The 27,213-nt window shown below is 38.3% G+C and overlaps 3 protein-coding genes across 7 annotated transcripts; 1 reads left to right on the top strand and 2 right to left on the bottom strand.

Annotated features, from left to right (window-relative positions):
* Positions 1–2,306: 2,306 nt before the first annotated feature.
* On the top strand, positions 2,307–22,437 carry fmn1 (formin 1). Of its 2 annotated transcripts, XM_057353780.1 has the most exons (17): positions 2,307–4,980; positions 5,317–5,422; positions 6,839–6,900; positions 7,524–8,197; positions 11,894–12,035; positions 12,642–12,729; positions 13,324–13,385; positions 13,559–13,647; positions 13,805–13,934; positions 14,135–14,281; positions 14,438–14,497; positions 14,944–15,064; positions 18,417–18,509; positions 19,397–19,448; positions 19,539–19,688; positions 20,460–20,541; positions 22,328–22,434. In XM_057353780.1, the coding sequence occupies exons 1-17, from the start codon at positions 2,959–2,961 to the stop codon at positions 22,370–22,372; spliced, it is 4,125 nt and encodes a 1,374-aa protein (XP_057209763.1). In that variant the 5' UTR covers positions 2,307–2,958; the 3' UTR covers positions 22,373–22,434. The 2 variants fall into 2 exon arrangements, with proteins under 2 accessions (XP_057209763.1, XP_057209764.1); XM_057353781.1 differs by lacking the exon at positions 20,460–20,541 and having other exon boundaries at positions 22,328–22,437.
* An 846-nt stretch (positions 22,438–23,283) lies between these two features.
* grem1a (gremlin 1a, DAN family BMP antagonist) lies at positions 23,284–24,366 on the bottom strand. Its single transcript, XM_057353782.1, has 2 exons — positions 24,117–24,366; positions 23,284–23,838 (listed from the first exon to the last, which is right to left on the bottom strand). The coding sequence occupies exon 2, from the start codon at positions 23,835–23,837 to the stop codon at positions 23,304–23,306; it is 534 nt and encodes a 177-aa protein (XP_057209765.1). The 5' UTR covers position 23,838; positions 24,117–24,366; the 3' UTR covers positions 23,284–23,303.
* A 96-nt stretch (positions 24,367–24,462) lies between these two features.
* LOC130565944 (neuroendocrine protein 7B2) lies at positions 24,463–26,817 on the bottom strand. Of its 4 annotated transcripts, none has more exons than XM_057353110.1 (7): positions 26,712–26,817; positions 26,530–26,576; positions 26,162–26,396; positions 25,735–25,884; positions 25,356–25,468; positions 24,924–24,974; positions 24,463–24,778 (listed from the first exon to the last, which is right to left on the bottom strand). In XM_057353110.1, the coding sequence occupies exons 3-7, from the start codon at positions 26,382–26,384 to the stop codon at positions 24,662–24,664; spliced, it is 654 nt and encodes a 217-aa protein (XP_057209093.1). In that variant the 5' UTR covers positions 26,385–26,396; positions 26,530–26,576; positions 26,712–26,817; the 3' UTR covers positions 24,463–24,661. The 4 variants fall into 4 exon arrangements, with proteins under 4 accessions (XP_057209093.1, XP_057209091.1, XP_057209094.1 ...); XM_057353108.1 differs by having other exon boundaries at positions 26,534–26,576; positions 26,712–26,816; XM_057353111.1 differs by having other exon boundaries at positions 26,534–26,572; positions 26,712–26,798.
* Positions 26,818–27,213: the final 396 nt, after the last annotated feature.

The raw sequence follows: 27,213 nt of genomic DNA, 5'->3' as shown, positions 1-27,213 counted from the left end.
CTGCCATCATCGAATCCATCCTCTGCACTTCTATAACTGTCTGGTTCAGCTCAGCTACCAAATCTGATCTCAGAAGACTACGGAGGGTAGTCCGGACTGCTGAGAGTATCATTGGTACAACCATCCCCACTCTCCAAGAACTGTACTCATCCAGAATGAGCAAAAGGGCTGGTAAAATCACTCTGGACCCCTCACACCCAGCACACTCCCTTTTTGAACTGTTACCGTCTGGTCGACGCTACAGAGCACTGAGCACCAGAACGACCACACACAGGAACAGTTTCTTCCCTCAGGCAATCCATCTTATGAACACTTGACATTAAACGCGGAACACACAACTCTATTTTACATTATTTATTCACCAAATTTGCACATATCAGACCTGTACATACATAATTGTCTATATTGTATATTGTGTTTTTGCTGATTTGTACATTGCCTATTTCTATATTATTGTATATTATTATTATTTTTATTTATTTTTATCATCTGTGTTCTGTCCTGTTGTTGTCTTTCTGTTGCACTGTGGAGCTTCTGTCACTATAACAAATTCCTCGTATGTGGAAACATACTTGGCCAATAAAGCTCATTCTATTCTATTCTATTCTATACGTATGAGAGATATCGTATATTAAAATACATTAGATTTGAAAGTCGTGCTGGGTGACACGAAAAAAGTAGTGCTTGACTGAAACGAAAAAAGGGGGAAATTCATGTCAGTAAACTCGAATTAATAGATGAGACTGTGTTGTTATAATACATATATCAACAGCTGTTTGAGGTTTCAACCCAACAACTAGCTTTAATGGAAACGAAATCCTGAAGCTGAATCAAGGCTGAGCCTCTTTAAATGAGATTAAAGGTTCACAAAAAGATTAGATAGTGTGACAGCAGGTTGTGTGCGTGACAGTGTTTGAGTTATTGAATTAACGTTAGTGTCTCGCTCTGTGGAACAGCCGATGGAGTATATACTGAGGTTTAAATGAGGACAATGCCTGTTTTAATATCTAGTAGGTTAATCTGTTATCTGGACAAAGCAATCACTCACCACTTCCCTCATGATGCTTCTCACACTTTTCGAAAAAATATCTCACAATGGAGCTAATGACTTTACTTTTGCATTAATAACTGTTAACAGAGTCTGTGATTAATTTTTAATCACCACGGACAAAGACAAACGTAACTTTATACAGCAATGTTATATTTATACACATTCCTGCTATCTTGCTGTATATTCAATAATATGTGTCCATCAGTTGTTGTTCAATGTTTTCATTGTTTGTTTCCTGGTCTGCAGGGGGAGAAACCTGGGTACTGTTGTTTAATTTGTTGTGCTCTATTCTGCTGTAACACACTGCCAACCTCAATTGAGTGTTTATTTAATGCAAAAAGATTTTATTGATTTTAAAGTTGCTATTATGCTGTGATGTAATCAATTGTTTAGATGTTTTCCATTTTGTCTGTTTGATGAGATGTGTTCTCTTCTAGTATCTAATTGTTGGCATTTAATTTTTCTTTACTTTACTACTAATTTTAAAAATAGTTTAGAAGTGGCATAAAGGGAGATAAACAGAGGCCTGAATTTCTCTTGATATTATGCCTTTGAATTGCAGTACATTTCAATGTCCAATGTGTGTCATTCCCGAAATAGATCAAAGTGTTATAACACAATTAGTTTTTATTATAGTGGTGGGAATAAACAGGTTCTTGTAGATTTTCAAATATTTCTATTTTATTATGTCAAGAAATAACTCTTACAATCAAATTGGAATTAAACCGCACTGTAGCTACAAAATATGACTGTTGGTTGCAAATTAAAATCTAAATGAATCCTTAAATTGTAATGCTGCTATTAATAGATTGTATTTAAATAAAAAAGCAAAATAGATGCATTTTACTCCCCACTGATATGTTTGTCCTAATCCAAATCCAAAGCAACTTGTGAGAGATGTACAGGTAAGAAACAAAAAAAAATGTGTTATTCTCCACAGAGGAGAATGAGAGGCAGTTGCCGTCAGAAGAGAAGTGGACTACTTGTGAGGTGAATGATAAATATATTTATTTTATTTTAAAAACATTTGTTTCCTTGTACATCTAGCCAAAGCCTTCGTCAGACTGTATCAAGGTTTTAAGGTTCAGATCAAGGTTGTCATCATTGGATATACAGTACAGCAGATTGGCAACACAGACATGTGGTCGGAGTTAAACAGGTTAATAATGGTGATTAAGGCGATCTGTAGTGAACAGAAGGACATATCCAGCTCTACAGAAGCACAGTAAGTTTCTGACGGGACAGTTCCTCTTGAAGGCGTTGTGTGTGTCTTCTGGGTGTGGTTCTGACTTGATGCCTATGGCTCCTGGATAACAGAGTGTGACCAGAAATCGTGTGGCAGAATGTAGGCGGAGAACACACTGTATATCTCAGGATTCAATACTTTGGTGTGCTCTCACTCTCGATAGGAACTGTGGATTAGGAGTGGACATTGCAAATCTAAAGATTTTAAAGGAGGGAAGAGTTGGTGCTATTTGGAGAAAAACATTGTTCTCTGGTTTAACACGGAAAGTTTTGTTATCCATTCCTTCAGCTCCTCTGCAATGACAACCTGAACAGCTTCTCTGGGAATCTTACATGCAGATTTTCCTGGCATCCTTTTTTCTGGAAATTTTATTGAAGAGCAACACATTCCAAAAAGTTCATGGAAATCTGGAGCTGTCTCAGTGAATCCGAATGTAATGTATTTAAAATCATATTTTAATGGCAGATAGTTCATGATTATAATTTGTTTAGAGTTGGACGACTTGAATGTGATTGGAAAGGCATATGGAAATAACCTTGAGCTTTTTAAACTGCAAACACAGACATCTTAGTTGTCACGCTAGACTTTAATTTTACCTTTGCTTTCGGTTTGTATAAATCTGTGGAGTATACCAGTTTATAGACAGAATAGGAGAAAGAAAATGGATGGTGATCCCATGAATTCATTTTTTGGAAAATCTACAGAAAATTTTCCTCACAATAAAAAACATGAACTTCAAACATTGACTGAGGATAGTCTGTCTTTGACCTCTTTTCAATCTTTGACTGAAAAAGATTCCTCTTTGGGAGACTGTTCTCGGTGGTGGGATGACTTTGCGACGCCACATTCAAATGATCAGATACACAAGAAGACTAAGGACAACCTAAACAGCTCAAATATTCCGATTTATGAAATGAACACTGCTCCAGAAAAAGAGAAGCTGGACTTAGACCTGACTGTTGCACATCAGAGAGATCATTACAATAAAATATCAGGAACAAGCCGAGCTAACCAGGATGTAACAGATGGACTGGCTGACACCCTGTCTAAATCACTTAGCGAAGTCTTGGACAGTTACAGCGTGAGCAGTCTGTACAAACAAATGGAAGATTTAGCAGTGGGTTCAGCAGATACTAAAAAGGTTGTTTTTGGTGACTATACAGAGGGATCTGTCAACATGAGAGATCAAGAATTTGTATCAGCGAGTAATGATGGGAATATGTGCAAATACAGAATCAGTCAGGACATATCTGACAATAATGGATATGGGTTGGATAGCATCAGCAGTGAATTTGGTACTGTGCAAAATGACACAACCAAAAGTTATCTTTCACAATTTTCTTTGTCTCTGAAGCCACCCTCGTATGACAACAATGACATTTCAATGCAAAGTCAGCAGGAAGCATCTTCCATTATGAGCAAAATGAATGGAGATGAAAATATTGCAGATGTTGCTCCAGATGTAATTGGAACTTTTGATTTAAACCAACACACAACTTTAGATACTCTAGATAAGCAGGCATCTAAAAATGTGGACGTTCACACCACATCAACACATTGTGAAGATCAGGATCTCATTGATCACAAGGTTCTTTCTCCAAACTCACCTGTGAACAGCAGAACTGTAGTTATCACCCTTACACAAGTGGAAGATCATTCTGAAGAATCTGGTATCGGAGGTGGAAAGATCCAAGAGAAGGAGAGTTTTGTGGAGGTCCATTCTTCTACCCCAAGCCAGAAGACTGAGATCCAAAATACACGATCTGACATGAGAGGAAGTGAGTTTTTAAAAGATTCTGAAATCTTTGACACTAAACCACAGGCTACCAGTATATCCAAACCAGGAAATTCTGACTCAGCCCCACTGGAACCAGTACCTTCAGCCGATCAGCTAGAGAAAGAGGTGATGCGAGATGATGTCAAAGGCAAGAGACGAATGAGAGAAGAAGGCTGGAGTATAAAAATGCAGGATCGAACCGACAAACTTGTGCAGACAGAAGAAAAAATAGAAGACGAAAAGATGGAGAAAATAAAAAATAAAGAAACAACACAAGAAAAGACAATGATAGAACATGCAGATACATCCTCTGTGCTCGAAAGCCCAGATGATTCATCTCCTGAGAAGACCACAGAACCTCATCTGGGATCTGAGTCCAACCAATCTGTCCTGTCCCCCACCGCAGTAAAAGAGAGACCTCTCCATTTCTCCTTCCTCTTCCCCAGCATGCGTGGCACCAAGAAAGAAGGACATGAGGAAAAAGAAACCCCAGACCAACCCCAAAGCCCTGATCAGTCGAACAAGGAGGTGAAGGGAGACTTCCTGGAACAGATTACCCAATTCTTCAACAGCAGCAAGGGGGAAGGAAAGAGAAAGAAGGAGACCACGTCAAGTCCTCCGCTGTCTCCAGTCAGCCAAAAGCCTGAAGAAAGGACAGAGAAACGTCAAACCGAAGAGGAGAAAGTCATTTCCCCATCTGAGGAAACGAACAAAGCTCCAAATGCAGAGACGGCCTTAGATGCCTTCAAAGCTTTCTTTACAGTTAAACCCGTCAAAAAAGACACTTCACTTCACATTGACATGGACGCTGGAAAAAAGAAGATGAATAAGGACAAAGAGGCTCTCAGAGCTTTCTTTGACCGGAGCCCGATAAAGTCACCAGATAACAAAAGAACTGATTGCAAAGTATGAAGTTTTGGTAGCATCTCCTCCAAATATAGTTTATTTGAAAGTCTTTAACTGTACCACTATCATCAAAAACCCAAAACTATAACCAAAAACCGCTAAGTAAAACTGTTTGGGTTTGCAAGCAAGTAACATGGCACATTAATGTAGAATGTGTAGTTTATCATTAATTGTTAACAGCTTTAAAATCATCTTATCCAGTTAGAATTTTGTAATAATTTTTGTTCATTAACTTTGTTCAGTCATTTTTAAAAACCTACAGCTTATAGATTTTGAAACTAGTATATGAATGTCTATATGTTTTACATTGCACTGTAACTGTTTTCTTCCCTTTAGTCTGATGTGAGTGAGGAACGCACACCAAGGCGACTTCAGACCATCTGGCCTCCACCCAAACCCAAAGACAAGGAGGAAAAGATAGGCCTGAAATACACAGAAGCTGGTGAGTAGTGATGGGAAGTTCGGATCATTTTACTGACTAAAACCTTTGAGTCTCGTTCAGCAAAATGAACGAATCTTTTTTCGAGTCATATCGTTCATTTCGTTCATTTAAGCAAAATATAATTAAAATGTTACATGTTACTTTACTAACACATCTACTACTTATGCAAACGTTGATCACATTACAAACAATACAAAACTATAATGCTGTAAGAAACAGAAAAGATTAATTCATTGTTTCTGGGTCTTTAGTCTATGATTAGCTCACCACACCTCTTATCTGACAAGTCCTCGGGTTTGACTCGTTCGTTCACGACGTGACAGCTTCGTAAGCTAAACCAATGCAGTCTGAGCCGGAAAGAGAATTGATTAGTTCACCTCTCGAGTCTTCGGGTTAGAGTCGTTCGTTCTTTTGTCACAGGACCCATAGAATGTTGCGCAATGCGCATGCGCGACTGGACGAATCACTCCCCGAGACGACTCGTTCTTCTCGAGTCACATTAAAGATTCGTTCAAGAACGACCCATCAGTACTGGTGAGGCCTCATTGTACATTTAGAAACAAGCGGTGTGTAAATGTTTGCTTTTGTACCTAATGGCAGAATGCTCTCCAAACATATTCCAATACACCTCCACCCTCAATGTATTCCTAAAGGGCAGTTCTGCAGATGATAAGATATTTTTCAACATCATAATGTTTGTTTTGCATGTGTCACTCCAAGACAATGCTTTCTTTTTCCTAGCAATGCAGCACAAAAGTTTTTAAAGACCCACCTGCTATATTGAAACTACGTACATGTTTTGCATCCATATTTCTTTTTTATAATAACACGTGACCCTCACACATCACGTTACATCACACATATTCTGTTGATTTAAGGGTTAACAGGGTGTGGAGTAAACAGACGCCAAAACACACGGCTCTCACTAAATCCTTGGTGTTTCGAGTCTGACGTCATCACCCAATCGTGTTTTTTCGTCAATTTTAAGAATCATAGGTAGTTTAGATGGTTAGGTGAAGTGGTTAGATGGTTAGAGTAAGGTTAGGGTTAGGGTAAAGGTTTCGTAAGACTTGAAACACCAAAGATTTAGTCAAAACCAACAAGCCACGCCCACGGATCTGACTCGAAACACCAAGGATTTAGTGAGAGCCAAAACACACACTCAAAATCATATTTATAAGTGTTAATATAACCATAACAGCTACAACCCTCCCACATGAGGAAATTATCTAGAAAATTATTTTCGTTTTTCTCGAAAGAACAAACAAACACACTACTGCCATCTGTTGGAATGTTTCGCATCTGCAGTATTTAAATATCCACCTTCCGTATTTGGAAAACGGATTAATGGTAGAACACGTTTACAGGTTTTGAAATATGTACAGAAATAATCATCTCTTTGTTTGATGTTCTCAGAGCATCAGGCAGCTCTACTGCAGCAGAAAAGAGAATTTGACGAAGAGAAGGAGAAAATAGAGGTGAGAATCTCAATAACATTGACAGTAACATTCTTTAATTCAGCAATTTACAACTGAAAAATACAGAAAATGACAAAAACATAATGGCAGCAGCTTGCTTATCTCATAAAGAACTTGAAGTGTCTACTAAGAGCGTGTTTACAAAATTAGTAATATGTATTTTAGTAAGCATGATTTAATACACCTCTAGTAATGCTTTTGATTTTTCAACCAATCCGTTTTATTATAATTAAATTTTTCATTTTGCACATTTTTTCACATTCATGTTGAATTATTTTGTCATTGTCATGTTGTATTTCATCAGATCAGATTAATTTCGGCAATGTTATAATTATCTGTGTACTAAAATGATGTTGAATATTAAGACATCAGAAAGTAAAAAATAAACTGAAAATAAAAGTACTTTAGGATTAGGATGATCACAGAATTTAAGCAAAAGTCATTAATCGAAGGCCATTGGGAGAAATACAGTACATGCTCATGTAAATATGTTACAATCTCTCAGTTTTTACACATTGTTTTTGAGGAAGGCTTCTTTTCTTATGCAAATATTTTTCATATTAGCGTTGTTTATATTAATGTTAATATAACACATGAGATTTGACACTTTTACATGAACACAGGCCGAACTCAAACTTCAGCTCTTCCGGACTCACGAGGAACATGAAGAGGTTCTGTCCAAACTAGGAGCAACCATCGCAAGCTTACAAGAAAAGAGATGCAAAGACCATCACAAAGATCTCAGGGATGTTGCTGTGTCCACTGAAGACCACATCAGACCAAGGGTCTTTCGCTCTGTTTGCATTCAGACAGACAGTGAGACATTTATCAAGTCTGATGAGGTCAAAGGAGCCCAGTGCACAAGACTTGACTCCCAACATAGTGTGTCCAAAAATGCAGATCTCAGTTTGACAAAAAGCCTTAACTTCACTGGCAAAGAGAACATGGTTACTCCTCCGCCTCCCCCACCTGCATTGCTTCAGTTAGAATTGGACAGCAAGGTTCCTCCTCCTCCACCACCACCAACACCACCTGGCCCTTGTGCTCCCACTATATCTCCACTTCTTGCTCAACCTCTAGATGTGCCAGGAAGTATACCTCCACCTCCTCCACCACCTCCAGACATGATGTGTCTGCCACCGCCACCACCAGTGTTGCACTCTGTCCCCCTTCCCCCTCCAGGAGGCGCTGTCTTCCTCAGTCAAGTGCCAGACAATACTCTTCGCAAACAGTCAGTGGAGCCGGTCTGTCCAATGAAACCACTGTACTGGACACGCATACAGATCCAAGAAAACAGGTATTATGGCCTTATATATTTTAATTAAATATAAACAATGTCCTATTGATAATATATAAACAATGCCAGTGCTTATAAGTTGATCTTGTTATTGTCTCAGACATTTCTCATAAATATAATGCTTCAAATTAATGTAGATTGTAGAGATAAAATAATCTGTATTTGGGTAAAATTGGTGAGAAATGCTTGCGTTCACCTTGAAATCTTCAATAATAGTGCATTTTGGTTGCGGATTTGGCAAATCTGTGCTCAATTTGTGACATCGTCTAAATTCTAATGAAGACATTTGTAAGATTTGAAAAGTTTTTCTTAGGAGAAATATTATGAGCAATTCCAGCGTTATGGATGTGACATTTTGCGTTGTGGATGTGACATATTAACTCTCAGAGAGAGTTAACTCTCATTTGTTACCAATATACTGAACCACCTGTTTATATTTTACTAAACCCTTGTTGACAGAATCAGAATAATATCAGTCTATGCACAAGTTTTCTATTTCAAAAAAGGGAAATAAACATGCATTATGGATGTGACAAAAAAGGACACGGTTTGGGGGAGACGACAATTTTGGTAGGATTTATTTGAATTAAGATCCACAAACCAGAAGCAATAATACCCAACAAATGGAGAAGGTATGTCTCTTCACAGAACATAAAATATTTACTTTATTTTTCATTTTCATGTGCCCATTCATGAGGAATATGGACCGTTATAGATTTGACACTGAAAATGGCACACACCTGACTATGGAAAATCATGCACTAAAAATATAACAAATGCTTAAAAAACTTGGAGAGACCTGGAATTGGTATTTGAACCACCAAGTGTTGACATCTGTGCTGTCACGGGACACAGTCGTCTGTGATGATTGGTTAGTTTGCATTGGTGCGTCTGAGGGTTTAAATGGGCACAAAAAATTGTCATTTTTGGATGAACGACCCTTTTACGTTCCTCAGAAACACTCACATGCATCTCAAAAGTGAGGCAGCTATGGCAAGCCGAATTAGTTTTTATCAATCTCAGGATATGAATTTTTGATATCAACAATTCAAGTTTTACTAGTAAAAATTATAATTTTTGATATCAAGAATAGAATTTCTACTAGTAACAATTGCTATTTTTGGTATCAGTAATTACATTTTCACTAGTAAAAATGTGAATTCTTGATATCAACAATCAGGCAATCACTCGCAGAAATATGTATTCTTGATATCAAAAATTGAATTTCAACAAGTAAAAAACGTAATTCTTGATATCTGTAATTGCATTTTTACTAGTTAAATATCAAAATAGACTGCCATTCAAATTCAATTTCAGACATCAATAATTAATATCTTACATGTTAAAGATATCAGAAATGCAATTCTTACTAGTAAAAACTAAGTTTTGATATCAACAATTAACTTGTCACTAGAAAAAAAGGAAATTCCTGATATCTAGAATTCCATTTTCACTAGTTGATATGCTCATTCTTGATAGCTGTAAATTAATTTTAACATGTTGCATTTAGTATTTCTGATATCAGGAAATAGATTTCAGATATCAATAAATCTGAGAGTAATTGAAGATATCTAAAATGGCTTTCTTACTAGTAACAATCACATTGTTGAAATCAAGAATTAACATTGTCACTAGTGAAAATGTAATTATTGATATCATAAATTGGCATTTTTACATGTAGTAATTCAATTGTTGATATCAAAAATATACATTATCACTAGTAACCACACAATTATTGATATAAAAAATTATTTTACTAGTAAGAATTGCATTTCTGATATCTGAAATCAGATTTTTAACATGCAAGAAATGAATTATTGATTTCAGAAATTGAATTTGAATGGCAGCCTATTGTGATACTTAACTAGTAAAAATGCAATTACAGATATCAAGAATTACGTTTTTTACTAGTTGAAATTCAATTTTTGATATCAAGAAAACACATATCTGCGAGTGATGACCAGAGCATGTGAGTGGAGCGGAGCAGGGAGCGGGCGGGGAGTGGAGCGCGCGAAATATAGTCGGAGCGCGGAGTGGGTTTTTATCCAAAGGCCGGAGCGATCGCTCTGTCTCGGTTCCGCTCCGATACCGCTCACACCACGAGTCTAGGGCATCCACAAATCCACCCAGAATTCACCTGTGCCTTCAACAATTAACAAAACTGTCAGCCTACACTTCAAAAATCGTTCGTTGTGAAGGAGAGATGTCTGGTGTAAACACAAGCATAGCAGTGGTGATCCGTGACTCCTCTTCAGGGGAAGCAGTAATGCAAAGCTCGGGAAAACATGTATTTAGCCAGTCATGTGTGTGTCGCGTCATGTCAAAATACGTGCCTGCTGCAGACGTGTTGAAAGGGTTTTTAATAAAAGAGACGCTCGCGTTTAATAGATACTTGCTTAGTCTCATGTGTAATCAGATTTAAGTGTTAATGCAGTGTCTTCTGAACGCGAACGTCTCTTTTATCATAAACCCTTTCGACGCATCTGCAGCAGGCAAGTATTTTGACATGATGCGTGATGCACATAGGTTCACGTGAAGCGCTGAACACGTATTTTGAATTCCAGCTTCCCCTGAAGATGATCGAGGCACCGATCGCAGCTGAAGCATAGACTAGAATGACCGCGATCAGTTCCGGAAGCAGTGGGAGCCGTAACGTGCCGCAGATGCGTGCGGTGTAAACGAGGGGTAAGGCTTCGGTTGAAAACGGCAGGTGTTAGGCATGCAGAGGAATTTTTAATTTGAGCGAGCGTGGAGCAATTTCACCGGAGCGGGATGAAATTGTAGCTGAGCGGGGAGCGGAATTGAGCGGAGCGGTCTGGTGCGACTTTGAGCGGTGGAGCGGGGGGTGCGAACACCCACGTGAGCGGGGAGCGGAAATTCTCACCGCTCAGCTCCGCTCACATGCTCTGGTGATGACGTCATTGTTGATATCAAGAATTCACAATTTTACCAGTGAAAATTGTATTACTGATATCAAAAATAGTAATTGTTACTAGTAGAAATTCTATTCTTGATATCAAGAATTATAATTTTTACTAGTAAAAATTTAATTGTTGATATCAAAAATTCATATCCTGAGATTGATTAAAAGCTAATTCGGCTTGCCATAGTAGAGTCGTTAGACCTCAAAGGATGTTTAAGACAGACCGCTGCAGACATTTGTCTGCATGAGGGGCCAGCCACAGGCTGAGCAGTCGTCTTTCCAGGACCTCTAGTGGCGGTGTGGATTTCTGTGGGATTCTTTTCCCCGGCCACCTCTGTGCTGTTGCGATGTTATTCGACACCCCATAAAAGCTTTCTTCTCTCTCTTTGAGCATTTATTCAAACCAAATCCGAACCCAGTCAATCTTAACTGCGCGCCGTCGCCCCGGCTCCTTAATTATTTTTATGAGAGAGAAATCGTTGCAGATCACATTGAGCTTGTGCTGATTTTCCATTCCCTGCTTTAAGACACGGTTGCCCGGCAACAACAAATGTTACTTTGGTTTTCACAAATGCCACAATTAGTAAGTGCTTTGGTTGGAGGCCTGTACTGTACCTCAAGATTCAATCTTGATGTGCCTGTAAAATCAGCGAAAACGTTTGAGGGGACAAAAATAGTCAAATTATGCAATATTTCAAAAGAATAGGAAAAACCCCGTAATTAAGACGTCCCAACACATCTGTCTTCATCTCCATCTTTCTGTATTTTCTCAGAAACAATATGCTGTGGAGTTCACTGGTGGAGCCAGAGATAATAAACACCAATGAGTTTGCGGAACTGTTCGCGAAAGCCGCGTCGACCACCAAAAGAAAGCCCCTCTCAGAAGCCTACGAGAAGAAAAACAAAGCCAGGAAGGTACAGCTGATAATGCATAAAGTGATATGAGATTGGCATGAATGTCCCATTCAAGATAAGCAAGCGTTTATCTGCGTTCATAAAATACTGATTTAAGAAATGTCCACTAGAGGGAGCAGTTTTCAATCTTTCCAATTAAATATGCAAGGCTGGAATACAGAGATAACTATTTATTTATTTATTTATTAATGCCTCTATTTACTTTTCTCTGTTGGTCATTCAGGCTTATACAGAATAACAATAAAACTTAATACATTAGATGTTTCATTTTAATAAGTGCCGCTGCCATTGCCGTTATTTTCTATATAACTACATTGATTTATAGGAAATAATTGAAAATGTATGGAACAGCTTCCCTCTAGTACATTTGCTACTGTTTATGTGACCATGTCATTGTTAATCTTGGCAGTCAGATTTCACAATGAAAGTATGGGATTTTCCAAGGTTTCTATTGTTTCAAATTTTGTCTCTATTGCATAACATAAAAATAAAACAAGAATGAATCTTTAATTGATATGGTGTATAGAATGCTTATTGTGCATGTTTGATTTTAAAATAAAATCATATGATTGGCTATTGATTTTTTGAATTGTTGAACTTTTCCAGGTCATTAAGTTACTGGATGGTAAGCGCTCACAGGCAGTGGGCATCTTAATCTCAAGTCTCCACCTAGAGATGAAGGACATCCAGCAAGGTAAACTTCTTTTGAAGAACTCCACACATTATGAGAAATACTCCATCATCCAGTCAGCTGAGGTTTTCTTTGTTCCATTACAATGATATGCCTGTCCAGATTAATTTTATCTCCGCTAACAATGAACAGACATGTGAAAATGGATGCATATTTGTGCCGTCTGGATAGCGTGAGACGAGTCAAGAGACAATGTTTAAAAAATGATGCATATTTCTAGAGACGGAGCTTTCAGCCATGGGATTGGAACCAGTTCTTATTAGGACTTTGTTTTTTAAATAAACTCGTGTCACATTCGTTTGAAACCTTCGCATAAACTTTTCTGAATTCATCACAGCCCAGCTTTGCAAAGACAGTACCAGCTGTTTTCAATGATTTGGGGAAATTGAGCCACACTTGCTAATGTATTAAATCCGGAACAATTATCACATACGGATACAGGAATAAAACTACTAAGCAATAGTAGTTCTTAGAAATAGCTAAAGATGTAAAGTTGCACATATCTCTATAAGCTTATATGTTGTATAGTTAACTATACAAATAATACACTTTGTTCACAGTTATGGTCAATTTCTTGTTTTAAATACTTTCTCATAGCTGTTTTGACTTTGGACAATTCAGTGGTTGACCTGGATGCCATTGAAGCATTGTATGAGAACGTAAGTATTCTGCAACATTCGTCACTTCTTGTTTATATTACCGTATTTTATTAGCAGTTTTAGGTACAAACATTACCTAATTTATAGTTTTGTTAATGTTTTCATTTACGTAAGTGTATGGGTGTATATTTGGGTCAGTTGTCGTATGTGTTCATCTGGTTTGTTTCTTTTAGAGAGCCCAGCCTGAAGAGTTGGAGAAGATAAAGAAACACTATGAAACCTCGGACGAGGAGCAGGTCAAACTACTGGACAAACCTGAACAGTGAGATATTCCAGAAGCATAACGCATAGCTCATGTTTTCTTTCCATTTAGTCCTGAAAACAGCTAGCAACTTGTATATTTTTCAGTTTTTGAGATCAAATGAAGGCCGATTTCTTACTCACTTTTGCTCTGATGTTTCATCGATCTGTCCTGACAGGTTCCTGTATGAACTCTCCCAGATTCCTGAATTCTCCAGTCGAGTTCACTGTTTCATTTTTCAGTCGAAGTTTACAGACGCCGTTGCCGCCATACAGTACAAGGCTGAGATTATTCTCCGCGTCTGCAAGGTACAAAGGCAATTTTACGGGTCAGATCTCAGGTGTTATCAATGGTTTGATAATGTATCAAAGCTGGCCTTCTTAACCTATCATTTTGAGCAGTTGGCATTTGTTAAGTTAACATCTAAGTGCTTGAAAAATCAAAATTCTTTTCACTATAAAGACTGACAAAAATACTAATGTGTCTTTTATGTACTGAATTTTTGCAGCATCTGCCCGAGGAGGACGGTGTGAGGGAGGTGATGGGACTGGTTCTTGCTCTTGGAAACTATATGAATGGAGGTAGTAGAGCTCGAGGTCAGGCAGACGGCTTTGGGCTTGAGATTCTTCCTAAGCTTAAAGATGTCAAGAGCAGGGTAAAGTTACTCTCCAAATACTCTTTCGCATAATGTGTTAGACTTCTCCCGAGGCTGTTTTACACCTGTATGCCTTTCATTAGATATCATTTTCATCTTTTTGATAGCATTATGTATAATATGTACTTTTTAACACATTTCTGTATGAATCTACAGGATAATCGAATTAGTCTGTTGGACTATGTTGTTTCCTACTATCTGCACCACTTTGATAAGGTAAACTTTCATAAGCCACTTACTTTATCACACCCTTGTTAAAGTCATAGTGCACCCAAAAACGAAAATTCTGTCATCATTTACTCACCCTCTTGTCATTTCAATCCTGTATGACTTTCTTTCTTCTGCAGAACACAAAAGAAGATATTTTGGAGAAAGTTGATAACCGAACAGCGCTGGCACTCATTCAAAAACCAATGCAAGTGAATGGGGTCCAGTTAACAACATTCTTCAAAATATCTTATTTTGTGTTCTGCGAAAGAAAGAAAGTCATACAAGTTCGAAATGACAGGAAGGTGAATAAATGCTGACAGAATTTTTATTTTTGGGTGAACTATCACTTTAAAAAGACCACAGCAACAGTAAACCAGCATGACCATCATACTGGTTTAAGTATGTCAGGGACCACAGATCTTTATCCAATACGCTTGTTTCTCTCTCTTCAGAATGCCGGCACGGAAAAGAGCGTCTTTCCTCTGCCTGAACCTCAAGATGTTTTTCTGGCCTCTCAAGTGAAGTTTGAAGACCTCTCAAGGGATCTCAGAAGGTTAAGCAGAGACTTGGCAGGTAGGAATTAGCGAAAGCTCTCTCAAGGGCTTCAAAAACGATTTTACTGTGTGAATGATTTACTACACCATCAAACAAGCCAGATTACATGGGTTTGGATGGATGGCTTTAATCCTCCAGCGACCGTCTGTGACACTATCACAGTGAATCATGTGAACTGTCAGACTTCTCAGAAGATTTTACAACATCTGTAAGCAAGAACTCATTATTAAACCACATGAGATCAGGTTGAATATACCTACGGACTTTCCGCTGTTTGTGTACGCATGTGCACGCACAGTGACTCTGCCCTGGCGCCTTTTAGATATGACTTAATCCTACCCATCAGATGCTTCTGGCATTGTGTGCTTCTTCAGTTTTGTTGCTCATGTCGTTGGAGGGCCGACAAGCTGCAGTGCGCTTATGTAATCTGAGAGAAGAGCGGTTTATCGCAATGGGATGGGCTTTATCTCCGCATAGATGCATCTCTGTTCTCCCGCTACACTTGTATCAGTCAAAGTTCAGTGTGGCCTTACAGATGTGTGTCAGAGATTCTATTCTTTACCTTTCAACAAGCCTTTCTTATCGCACGATGGAGAGACTCGCAAATCTGGCCCATCACGCTCTCCCTTTCCCTTGCCGTTTGAACTCCCCTCATGTCCCAAAGAGCCACGTCTTTTGTTCGGGATGTTTTTTTTTTTTTGCTGCGTCTGTTGGATCTTGGTGTCTTTGGTACGTTTCCCGCTGAGGTTTTGGATGCTCGGGGTGACCACGTTTGTCTGCAGTGTTGTTTTGAACAACAAGAAAGTGCTGGAGTAATTGAATTGGTCACTGCGTGCCTACGTGAAAGAGAGCGTCCCCGTGAAACGACAACTTTGACAACGTTGTGGAGCACATCTAATGCCTTTAGTCTCCACTGCTGATTCATCTGGTTTGCTTTTGAGACATCTTTTGGATCTCTTTGTAATCATTTCGGCTGTGGTTTGGCTCGCCACGGTGCACAGTTGAGAAGACCTGAATATAGTCACGATTTGAGTTCAGCTACTTTCACGGATGTAGCCAAATCTTTGAGAATTTAATTGCTTTAAATTAGGATTATTCAATCAAAATACAGTAGATGTCTAAATTGACTGTTTCCTCGTTGCCAGCCATCTTCACAGTTTACACAAATGCTCAATGACAACGGTAGTGTGTGTAACCTTATCTGAAGCGAGATGCAGATGGAGCGTGTTCAAGCGTCCTGGGTTCCCATCAGGGTGTATTATGACTGGGGCAGGAGACTGGCTCCTCTGATCCTCCTCTGATTGGACGGGGGGCTGGCGGTGAACAAACAGCGCTGCTTGGTCCACGGGTGGCACAGTGGCTATCTAAGTTTCATATCGGAGGTGCATGTGAACAGATCTTACCCAGAGAAAAGACTTTCCATGACCTTTGACTCTCATGCTTTAGTATTTATACATTGCTATTGGCTAGAAACATAAGCTAACACAATGGTTAAGAATTTTATGTAATCTTGGTACGTGCGCATCATATCAGGGGTTCGGAACAGATCGGCACCGTGGCCACGATATGACATCTGGAAACCGCTGACCTTTCCAGCTCAAAAACAACTCCCCTTCCTTCCAGAAATTCTTTGACGTGATTTCTCAAGAAAATTAGAGAGGAATGACTGCGCAGCTCTTGGATAGGTTAGAGACATCTATAAACTTTATGTCACTATTAGTTATTAATCGTGCACTTGTAAACTTGTGACTTTTATTTATTGCTGAGATGTTTGTGCGAACTCATTCTCAGGACAGGACATCCTGCATAAAAACATTCACACACCATTCACCAATCGCTAGGAAAAGCATGAAATGCTTTGCACAAAGCATCACCACATAAATACAGCAATTGAAAGGTCATTTTGAATTTTGAAATCTTGTTGACGATGAGAGAACACTTCTGGAAATCCATTAATATTACGCCGAAATCATTTTTTATTACTTTCAGATTGCACACATGCTTTGTACTGTAGGCCTCTCTGTGTGATCCAGACATTATTATAATCCTCTAAAATGCTTCCATGTAGTCAGCTCATCATTAATAAACAATCTTAAAGGAATAGTTGACCCAAACATGAAAATTCTGTCATGAATTACTCAAATTGTTCCAAAACTATATAATTTTCTTTGTTTGGTTGAACACAAAGAAAGATATTTGGAAGAATGTTAACAACTGAGATTTTTGGGGCACCGTTGACTACCTTAGTGGAAGAAATTATTGTTGATTTTTTTGTTCTGTTGAACACAAAATGAGATGTTTTGAAGAATTTAGCTAAAAAAACTGTTCTGGGGCTTCTTTGACTACCATTAAATGTTTTTCTCTATCGTGGTAGGCAATGGTGCCCCAGAAATCTCAGTTGCTAACATTTTTCTAAATATCTTTCTTTGTGTTTAACAGAAAAAGAAATGTATGCAGGTTTGGAACAACTTGAGATTGCGTAATTCAGGAATTTTCATCTATCCCTTTAAAGTGAAAGTTCAATCAAAACATTAAAATGCTGTCATTATTTATTCACCCTTATTTAATTTAAAATCTGTCAATGACTCTTTTTACAGTAGAACACAAAATAAGATATATTAAGGAATGTCTCAGTGCTTTTTTGTCCATACAATGGAAGTTAGTGGGGGCCAGTATTGTTTTGGTAACCAACATTCTTCAAAATATATTATTGTGTTCTGCAGAAAAAGAAATAACAACATAATCTGTTCATTTGTATATTGAACAGAAATTGTTTATTGTATTTTGAACTGAAATTGTCATACTAAAATCGATATTTTGCTGTTGTTATAGTTCTGTGGAACTTTGACTTTATAGTGTTTTAATGTTTTGGTGGGATTTTTTTCTTGGCTCATCCATTGTTTCTACAAACAAGTTGAAGCATGACCTTTAGAGACTCATCTTTATCAACAGTGTTCTTGCAAAGTATCATCTTGGCTATGTATTAGTACTGTATATAGCAGAATACCAGAGACATGAGTGGAAGCTCACTATTTAGTGTTGTTTTGATGTTCTTTTTGGCTTTTGAGACCTACCGTAACTACCGTAAGTTACATGTATACACTTTGGTAAACGCCTTGGAGAGAAAAGCATCTGCAAATATGATAAATGTGATTATAATGAATCATTCGCTCTGTAATGCTGGCTTCATAAAATGTATGTGCTGATGGAGAGTTATAACAGAAAAAGGCAGGACTGTTTATTTTTGGATAAAATATTGTTTTAAAGCTAGTCTAAACTTTGGGTTGGCTTTTGAAATTTGCTTCTGGTCAGGGACCAGGGCCTTAAAAGCATCAATCTAACCCAGTGTTATTGTGGTTTTTTTTCACAGTTTGTGAGAAAGATGTCCTAACCGTGTGTACCAATTCGGCCCAAGAACACATGCATCCCTTCAAGGAGAAAATGGACTGTTTTATTGCTAATGGTAAGCCATGATGTGAAGATTAGCCTAATTTACCATTAGAAGAGTTTGTAAGTCTTCTATTTATGTTCTCTGTCTCATCATCCAATCCTTTCTGTCTACATTGTTCAGATATAAGCTCTAGTTTCTCTGTAAGATGATCGGACTCTGTAGATGAATGATAGACAACAGAACAAATGTTTGTTCTGGTTAGGTTATGTGGGTGTGTATATATAATGTGTTGTTTTTGTTTAGTGTTTAGATTGGCTTTACTTTGTTTTGGAGGTGATATAAACTGATATCTTACTACAGGGCTGGATAAGACGATGCAAGCAATAGAAAATGTTAGAAAGAGAATAAAGACCTAGAAAAAAAATTCTGTTGGTAATTAATGTATAGCATCAATGAAAAATGTCTGTATTTAAAAGAAAGCTTTTGTCATTGCTACATAGATATTCTTCATGACTGCAGGAAATGTGCTTTCTTATCTGTTAGACCTGATAAGTGTCTGTGACTCCCTACCTGTACAGATAGCTGGTCAGGTTCAGAAGGCAGACGAAGAGATAGGAATCAGACAGACTTTAGCAATGAAGGAGACTTCGTGAAAATAAGACATTTTGTTGTACAGGCGTGTACAGGAACATGATTATGAATGCTTTCCTGTAGCTCAGTGGTTAGAGCATGGCGCTAACAACGCCAAGGTCATGGGTTCGATCCCAGGGGGTTGCACATACTCCGATACAATGTATAGTATAATGCAATGTAAGTCACTTTGGATAAAAGCGTCTGCCAAATGCGTAAATGTAAATGAATTTGGGACAATAGCACTATCGGTGCACAAACTTACTACTTGTTATAAGGATCTAAATGCAAATGTCCTAATTGTTGATGCACATATTTTTATTTTAAAGCACAAAAAGAGGTGATTACTATGGAACACCAAGTGATATCAGCACGTAAAAGGTATAGGCACATCACCTTTGTATAAAATGGTTATGGAAAACTGGTACGTTTCCATCAACTTCCTTCTTTGATTCATCTTTTCTTCCTCAGCTTTGGTCACCTGGTGGAATACTTAAGTATAAAGCCCCGTTCTGGGGACCAAGAGGTTCTGCCTGGCCATGTTTTCACACTTTGGTTTGAGTTCTGTAATGATTTCAAGATCAGATGGAAGAGAGAGAACAAGACAATATCAAAACAGAGGTGAGAATTAATCAAACCAGTATGTCTAGGGTCTTGCATCTCGTAATTTTCTGCCTCACGTGACGTATTTAGTAAACCAAACCAAGTCAGAAGAACAGCGATTGATGATAAATAATAAATAATAAACATGAACAACATTGAATATGAACTCGTATTTCAGTGAATACTAAAAAAGTATTGAATAAAAAGTAGTTCACCCAATATTTTAGTTTGGTTTTTTATGTCTGTTTACATCTGAAGTTCGGCAAAGAAAATACATTTTCCTATATACTAATTGTCAATATATTAAATCACTGTATATGTGTGTGTGCGTGTGTGTGTGTGCGTGCGTGCGTGCGCGCGCGTGCGTGCGTGCGTGCGTGCGTGTGTGTGTGTGTGTGTGCGTGTGTGTGTGTGTGTGTGTGCGTGCATGTGTGTTAATATGTTTTAGTATTGCAATATATTGAATAATACATTTGAATTGCCACTCTTCATATATATGCACAAATGTACTATTATTTAATACATTGCTTGATATTTTAATGTATATTCCATATATGTTGGTTTGTAAGGGGTTGGTTTAGCAACATGCTTACGCCAAAATAACTTTAAATGCTAAGTTGATGTGAAGGAAGTTAGGAAATAATGTCATATCCAATTATTGTTTTAGTGGGTTCCAGCATTGCTGGAATTCAAACATTTTAGTTACATAAAAACTTTGATCGAATTCAGCTTTCAGATAAACAAAAGAGCTAGTATCATTATTCAGTCTGAACGTTTTCTTGACTTTAGGCTCAGAGAGGCCAAACAGTCAGTGCGCAACATCACAGCAGAGAAGAATATTGAGACCAAAAGGGTCCATGCAAACGGAGTGGTAACAACTAATTTCATATTTTCTCACTATATACACAGTATCTCACAGAAGTGAGTACACCCCTCACATTTTTGTAAATATTTTATTATATCTTTTCATGTGACAACACTGAAGAAATTACACTTTGCTACAATATAAAGTAGTGAGTGTACAGCTTGTATAACTGTGAAAATTTGCTGTCCCCTCAAAATAACTCAACACACAGCCATAAATGTCTAAACCGCTGGCAACAAAAGTGAGTACACCCCTAAGTGAAAATGTCCAAATTGGGCCCAATTAGCCATTTTCCCTCCCTGGTGTCATGTGATTTGTTAGTGTTACAAGTTCTCAGGTGTGAATGGGGAGCAGGTGTGTTAAATTTGGTGTTATCGCTCTCACTCTCTCATACTGGTCACTGGAAGTTCAACATGGCACCTCATAGCAAAGAACTCTCTGAGGATCTGAAAAAAAGAATTGTTGCTCTAAATAAAGATGGCCTAGGCAATAAGAAGATTGCCAAGACCCTGAAACTGAGCTGCAGCACGGTGGCCAAGACCATACAGCGGTTTAACAGGACAGGTTCCACTCAGAACAGGCGTCGCCATGTTCGACGAAAGAAGTTGAGTGCACGTGCTCAGCGTCATATGTTGTCTTTGGGAAATAGACGTATGAGTGGTGCCAGCATTGCTGCAGAGGTTGAAGGGGTGGGGGGTCAGCCTGTCAGTGCTCAGACCATACGCCGCACACTGCATCAAATTGGTTTGCATGGCTGTCGTCCCAGAAGGAAGCCACTTCTAAAGATGATGCACAAGAAAGTCCGCAAACAGTTTGCTGAAGACAAGCAGACTAAGGACATGGATTACTGGAACCATGTCCTGTGGTCTGATGAGACCAAGATAAACTTATTTGGTTCAGATGGTGTCAAGCATGTGTGGCGGCAACCAGGTGAGGAGTACAAAGACAAGTGTGTCTTGCCTACAGTCAAGCATGGTGTTGGGAGTGTCATGGTCTGGGGCTGCATGAGTGCTGCCGGCACTGGGGAGCTACAGTTCATTGAGGGAACCATGAATGCCAACATGCACTGTGACATACTGAAGCAGAGCATGATCCCCTCCCTGCGGAGACTGGGCCGCAGGGCAGTATTCCAACATGATAACGACCCCAAAAGAAGCTGAGGGTAAAGGTGATGGACTGGCCAAGCGTGTCTCCAGACCTAAACCCTATTGAGCCTCTGTGGGGCATCCTCAAATGCAAGATGGAGGAGCGCAAGGTCTCTAACATCCACCAGCTCCATGATGTCGTCATGGAGGAGTGGAAGAGGACTCCAGTGGAAACCTGTGAAGCTCTGGTGAACTCCATGCCCAAGAGGGTTAAGGCAGTGCTGGAAAATAATGATGGCCACACAAAATATTGACACTTTGGGCCCAATTTGGACATTTTCACTTAGGGGTGTACTCACTTTTGTTGCCAGCGGTTTAGACATTAATGGCTGTGAGTTGAGTTATTTTGAGGGGACAGCAAATTTACACTTTTATACAAGCTGTACACTCACTACTTTACATTGTAGCAAAGTATCATTTCTTCAGTGTTGTCACATGAAAATATATAATAAAATATTTACAAAAATGTCAGGGGTGTGCTCACTTCTGTGAGATACTGTAGGTGGCAGATATGCAAGCACTGCAGTCCAAACAATAGTAACTGTTAAACTTCATTTTTGACACCAAACTTGTTAAACAGGATAGTGTTTCTTAAGAGAACTGGATGATGCATCATAATGATATACATGTTTTTATTTTAATTACAGAAAGAGAGACTGCGTATGAAAGAAGCAAGTCTGACCAGCAGCTAATGCTCTTTACCTTTTCCAAAGAAGGCCAGGTATATTTATATCCAGGACAGTCAACATGCTCTGACCCATCCTTTGGCAGGATAAGACATTTTTTTCTTCAGACTGTATTGGTGTCTTGTGTGTAATCCCACAGTGGATTACATTTAGAAAGTTTTAAATGTTTTAAATTTTGAAAATTTAGATTTTTTTTATTAAAATGTTTTACTTGATTTTTTATTATTTTTTGTTAATTAATTACACTGCTGTTGTTCGAAATGAGAATCGTGATTTCTGAAATGAAATGTTCATGAAATAAAATAAAATCTGCAAATAAAACAAACGCATCCTGTTCTAGCATAATAAACAGTTAAGGATTCGAACATGTAAAAAATGGCAATCTAAACAGTTATCTTTAAAAAAAGTAATAACTTTATTTTAGTTGTTGAGTAACAAAGTTTAATACATTAGATAATATTTAAACATAAAAGTCATATTCCAAAGGCAATGTTCATGTACAGTTACATTGAAAGTTGTACTATTTACTTTCACACACTTTTTTTAAAAATACAGACATTTATGTTGCTTCTTCACATCTCATTTTTATTTTAATTATGTTCATTATTCCAATAGATGTTTTGATTGCAACATGAAAAATAAATGTCTGCACTTTTGTGTAAATTGCACTGGACTCAAAAATACTTTGGTTGTATCACAATGTCTCCCACATTACGAAGAAAGCCGCAGAGTAAACTGCAAATCTTGCTCCACACAGTGGAGAATAACAACATAAGCATTTTCTAACACGTCACTATTTTTATAGTACTATAATTTATTTTAAGTACATTTAATTGCATAAATTTTATTCCCAACATAAAGGACACGTTTTACGGAGAAACTTCCACAAACGACAATGCCGTAGCCGCGGTCACGTAAAGCAATGACGTCAGCGCGTTCAATCCAATTCGATAGCGGTACAGCGGCACTGTTTCACCCGTCGCACTCGCTTCCTCTTGGTGTTGGAGGTCTGGCCCGGACAAAAGAGGGTATAAGTGACGGTCGTGAAAGTCTTCGGCTTGCACACCGAGCACGACTCGAAGGCGCTGTCCTCTTGATAAATGTGTCGAGGTATGTAGAATGAGTTGCACTGTCCGTAACAGAAGCGGTTGATGATGGTGCGCGGCTGGCACCCGTCCTCTTTGATCGTCTGCTTCAGCGGCTGCGTTTTGCACCAGTCGAGTTTCAGATAACGGCGCTCCGTTACGTATAAAGCCTCCTGGCTAGAGTCCAGCACCTCGTCCCCGACCGAAGGCGGTCCCATTCCCCTGAAAGTGCCCTGCGGTGTCTGCGGCGACTGTTCCGACTCGTTTGGGGTGTATTTATTTGGGTGAGGAATGGCGCCTTGAAATCCCCCGGTTCCTCTGATTCTGGCTGGGTTGCAGAGCAGCCACAAGACCGCGACAGTGACAGCTAATGCGTCTTTAGTCATCCTTTCACACGAAGAAATACGGAAAACTTAAACTTTTACCAAATTATACTTATTATTAAAACAATAGGCTAATTTAAAATTAGCCTAAAATAGGTTTAATAGTAAAATGAATGTTTAAGTTATAATTATGTTTGTTTATTTTCTTAAATATCTATTCATTTTTGACTAACATTTTTCATTTGGAGGTACTTAAAGTTAATTGTCTATATGACGACTTTAAAATGCAAAATTAAGATTTATTATATGATTAATAATTTTATATGAGATGTTTAAACTTACCTCAGATTAATATTTGTTCGTATTTCTTCACATGGACTGCAGCTAGGCTATGTAGCTTTAAAGAATTTGAAATGATGTAAACTAGAATATATGTTGATATAAGTTGTTCCAAATGATCGAGATCTCAGAGTCAAAATAAGGTATGGACGTTCTGAGCTCTGACATTTAAGAGGATGGGGCAGAATACCAGGGGAGGTCCACGCCTCCTAAACCTAAGATCATTCACAGCATTTTGGGGATGTTCCATTGCCACAAGAGGGAGAAGTCATGATAAATATGAATGTGTATTGTGATTTCGATAATTGACAGTGAAACACAATACTAAAAACACAACTCAAAACGTGTGCACGTGTACATATACATTTTTATTTGATTAAAATGAACAACAAAGTCTGTGCCATGGGAAGAATTACTTGTGTTACAATCACGCGTTCCTGCTCTTTTAATAACATGATTCATTTGAATGTTGCACATTATCTAATATTAACTTTACTGTGATACTGATAAGTGATTTTTATTATACAGATTCCTGAACAACACAATGTTCAGGTTTTGATATTGCTGGTAGCAGTTTCAACTTCATCGTCCTCTGGAAAATGTGGCACTGATTTCTTGGCCACCACGTTATCCAGCCGCTGTCCCATCAGATATGGATTTGGGCTCTGAAACACAGTCAGTAGCAGGTCTTGTGACATACTCACTATAAAATACATGTCAATATCAGTGGTCTATCTATCATTCATGTGCCTCTCATAAATTCCACCCAGAAGGCACAGAACATTATTCCTAGTTATGTTCACAACGTACCCTTTTTCTTCTTTTTGACCCACCCTTCAGTTTTTCATACAACCCTTTGTTCTGAAAAAGTAAAACAATATTAGTATACTGTATTACAGAATGTAATATACTGTAATACATTATATAAACTTCAAAATGAACTATGATGTACTTTGTAGATAAAGAGATTGTTGACATGAATAAGTACACAAAAAACTAAACAGATGTACTGTAGAATCATTAATGACATAGACGGTAATGCACAGAAATAGGTTTTGGTTAGTATACTTTTGTCTATTATGAATAAAACAAATTTGACCATGACTTTGGTTAAAATAACCTCATATGTCATTCAATTCAATTGATTTACTGAATTGTGTCTTCAAAGCTCATTTTATTGAATGAAACGAGACTTAAATTCGTTTTAAGGGAATCCCAGTCGGTTCCACTGTGCCAACTCACCCACTTCGCTAGGGCAGGGTAGTCATGCTCTGGATCAAAGAGGTGCTGATGTTTCTGGAACTCACGACTGAACTCGGCAGTGTCTGGAGAGTTCTCTATGCATCCATCAACAGCTAGAAAAATATCACATTTTAAAAACTGAGAAATATGGACTGATATGGAGAAATAATTGTCATTTTCTGAGAATATCCAGATCAACACTGAAGTTTAGTGTTGCATCTGTGTAGTCATTCCTGTCTGTAAACATCTTTAATCAGTCGATCTGTTATCTGTAAGCTCTCCTGGCTCAGCTATAGTTTTTGATTGTTTTTTTTTTAGAATAAACTGTATCACTGTATATTTGTGGATTCTGATAGTTTCTGCACTTTCGGATGCTTACCAGTCTTTCCCAGGGGGCAAGGATTGGGAGGGTCGGGATAGCCATGGTCCTCACTGAACTCTTTGGGAACATTGTCTCCAGTTAATTCTGCAACGATGTTAGGGATGTTCCCATATGGTCCAAGATGTTGAAGCCCTTCGTGGGCACCACCTAGTGGACAAAGTGTACAATAACAAACGTGAAGGCAACCTCATTGTGGTGTCTAAGCCATTGAACACAGGATATCATAAACATAAAATTAAGCAGTTTAGGGCCGTTTTTAAGATGATCGCAAATATTTGTTGGTCCGCTACGTGTTTCGATAAATGTTGTAAATTCTACAGTCTTTTGCATTTACACAAAACATTGATTTACGTTTATAATAAACATGTATGTATAATGAAGCGTGCAATCATAAAAAAAACTGGGTTTTATACAAAGCTCGTACCTTGGATGCTAAGAGGACCCACTATGTTGGTGGCCTGGTGCGCAGGATACTCGACCCTGGGCCGAGCGATGCCCAGCTGCTCCATCACACCGTGGAGCAGGCGCTGGAGATCAGCCTCGGACACCTGATCTGCCGTGCGTGGACTGCGACCAGAAACCACGGCCAACACGCTTATCAAGACACTGAGAAGAACCGTGGGTGTCATTTTCGGTGCTGAACCCATCGTTGACGTTTACTACATTAACGATAAACAGAAAATAATAGATGTAGCCTAAATGATATAAAAACGTTTTTTAAAGTACACTTCTGTTTATTTATGTGACGTACGCATCCTGATGTATCATTTAAAGTTGACAGAGAATACATACTCACAAAAACAGATCGCTGTTGTGTACGTCACAGGTAAACAGGCTTCCTAAAGAACACAGGCCATCATTTGAAATGCGCACATTAAAAATAGATAATCGTAGTCGTATTTTTGCAAAGCTAAAACAAGCGTGTTATGGCATATAGCCTTAAAATATGACGGCGTATAAAACAGATAACTTACCATGTAATATGGATTGAGAGATGGTCTCGCTCAACAGAGATGCCGTCCTCCTCCACGCATCATTTGCTCTGTTGCCAAGCGCCCGAATCATCTGCCTGTACAAATAACCATTGGCTGACGTAGTGTGACACTGCTAAAACATGTTTTTTTTACGTCCGTGTTTCGGTGTTATATTACTTAATAAAGTTATAATTTCAGTAAATAAATACAAGTAAATGTATTTACAGAAAATAAATACAAGTGAAAATTTCAGTAGGCTATATAACTGAAACACCTGCATGCTAATTCCAGTGAGCTGTGTGGTCATTCTGTCTGCGTCATCGTCATTTATCCCTGAAGGGAATCAATTCTGGAAATTCTGGTTTTTATTGCAAATAGGCTATAAACCATAGGTTGTTTACAAACACATTACAACATTATTTTATGTAGTGTGTTTTAAACCTTATTACAGTATGATTTAATGTTTTTTTCCAGAACGCAACAGAGATCACATAGTTTCCAT

This window comes from Triplophysa rosa, linkage group LG15 (genome assembly GCF_024868665.1).
Source record: "Triplophysa rosa linkage group LG15, Trosa_1v2, whole genome shotgun sequence".
NCBI lineage: Eukaryota > Metazoa > Chordata > Actinopteri > Cypriniformes > Nemacheilidae > Triplophysa > Triplophysa rosa.
This window is presented reverse-complemented; position numbering and strand designations above follow the sequence as displayed.

Excerpts from the sequence above, each read along its gene's own strand:
- fmn1 (XM_057353780.1), top strand. The coding sequence starts at position 2,959 with ATGGATGGTGATCCCATGAATTCATTTTTTGGAAAATCTACAGAAAAT. Across the intron at positions 14,282-14,437 it reads TTAAAGATGTCAAGAGCAGG|GATAATCGAATTAGTCTGTT; the intron begins GTAAAGTTACTC and ends ATGAATCTACAG. Across the intron at positions 19,689-20,459 it reads AAGACAATATCAAAACAGAG|GCTCAGAGAGGCCAAACAGT; the intron begins GTGAGAATTAAT and ends TCTTGACTTTAG.
- grem1a (XM_057353782.1), bottom strand. The coding sequence starts at position 23,837 with ATGACTAAAGACGCATTAGCTGTCACTGTCGCGGTCTTGTGGCTGCTC.
- LOC130565944 (XM_057353110.1), bottom strand. The coding sequence starts at position 26,384 with ATGGGTTCAGCACCGAAAATGACACCCACGGTTCTTCTCAGTGTCTTG. Across the intron at positions 25,885-26,161 it reads GGGTCCTCTTAGCATCCAAG|GTGGTGCCCACGAAGGGCTT; the intron begins GTACGAGCTTTG and ends TTTGTCCACTAG. Across the intron at positions 24,975-25,355 it reads ACCCTGCCCTAGCGAAGTGG|AACAAAGGGTTGTATGAAAA; the intron begins GTGAGTTGGCAC and ends TTACTTTTTCAG.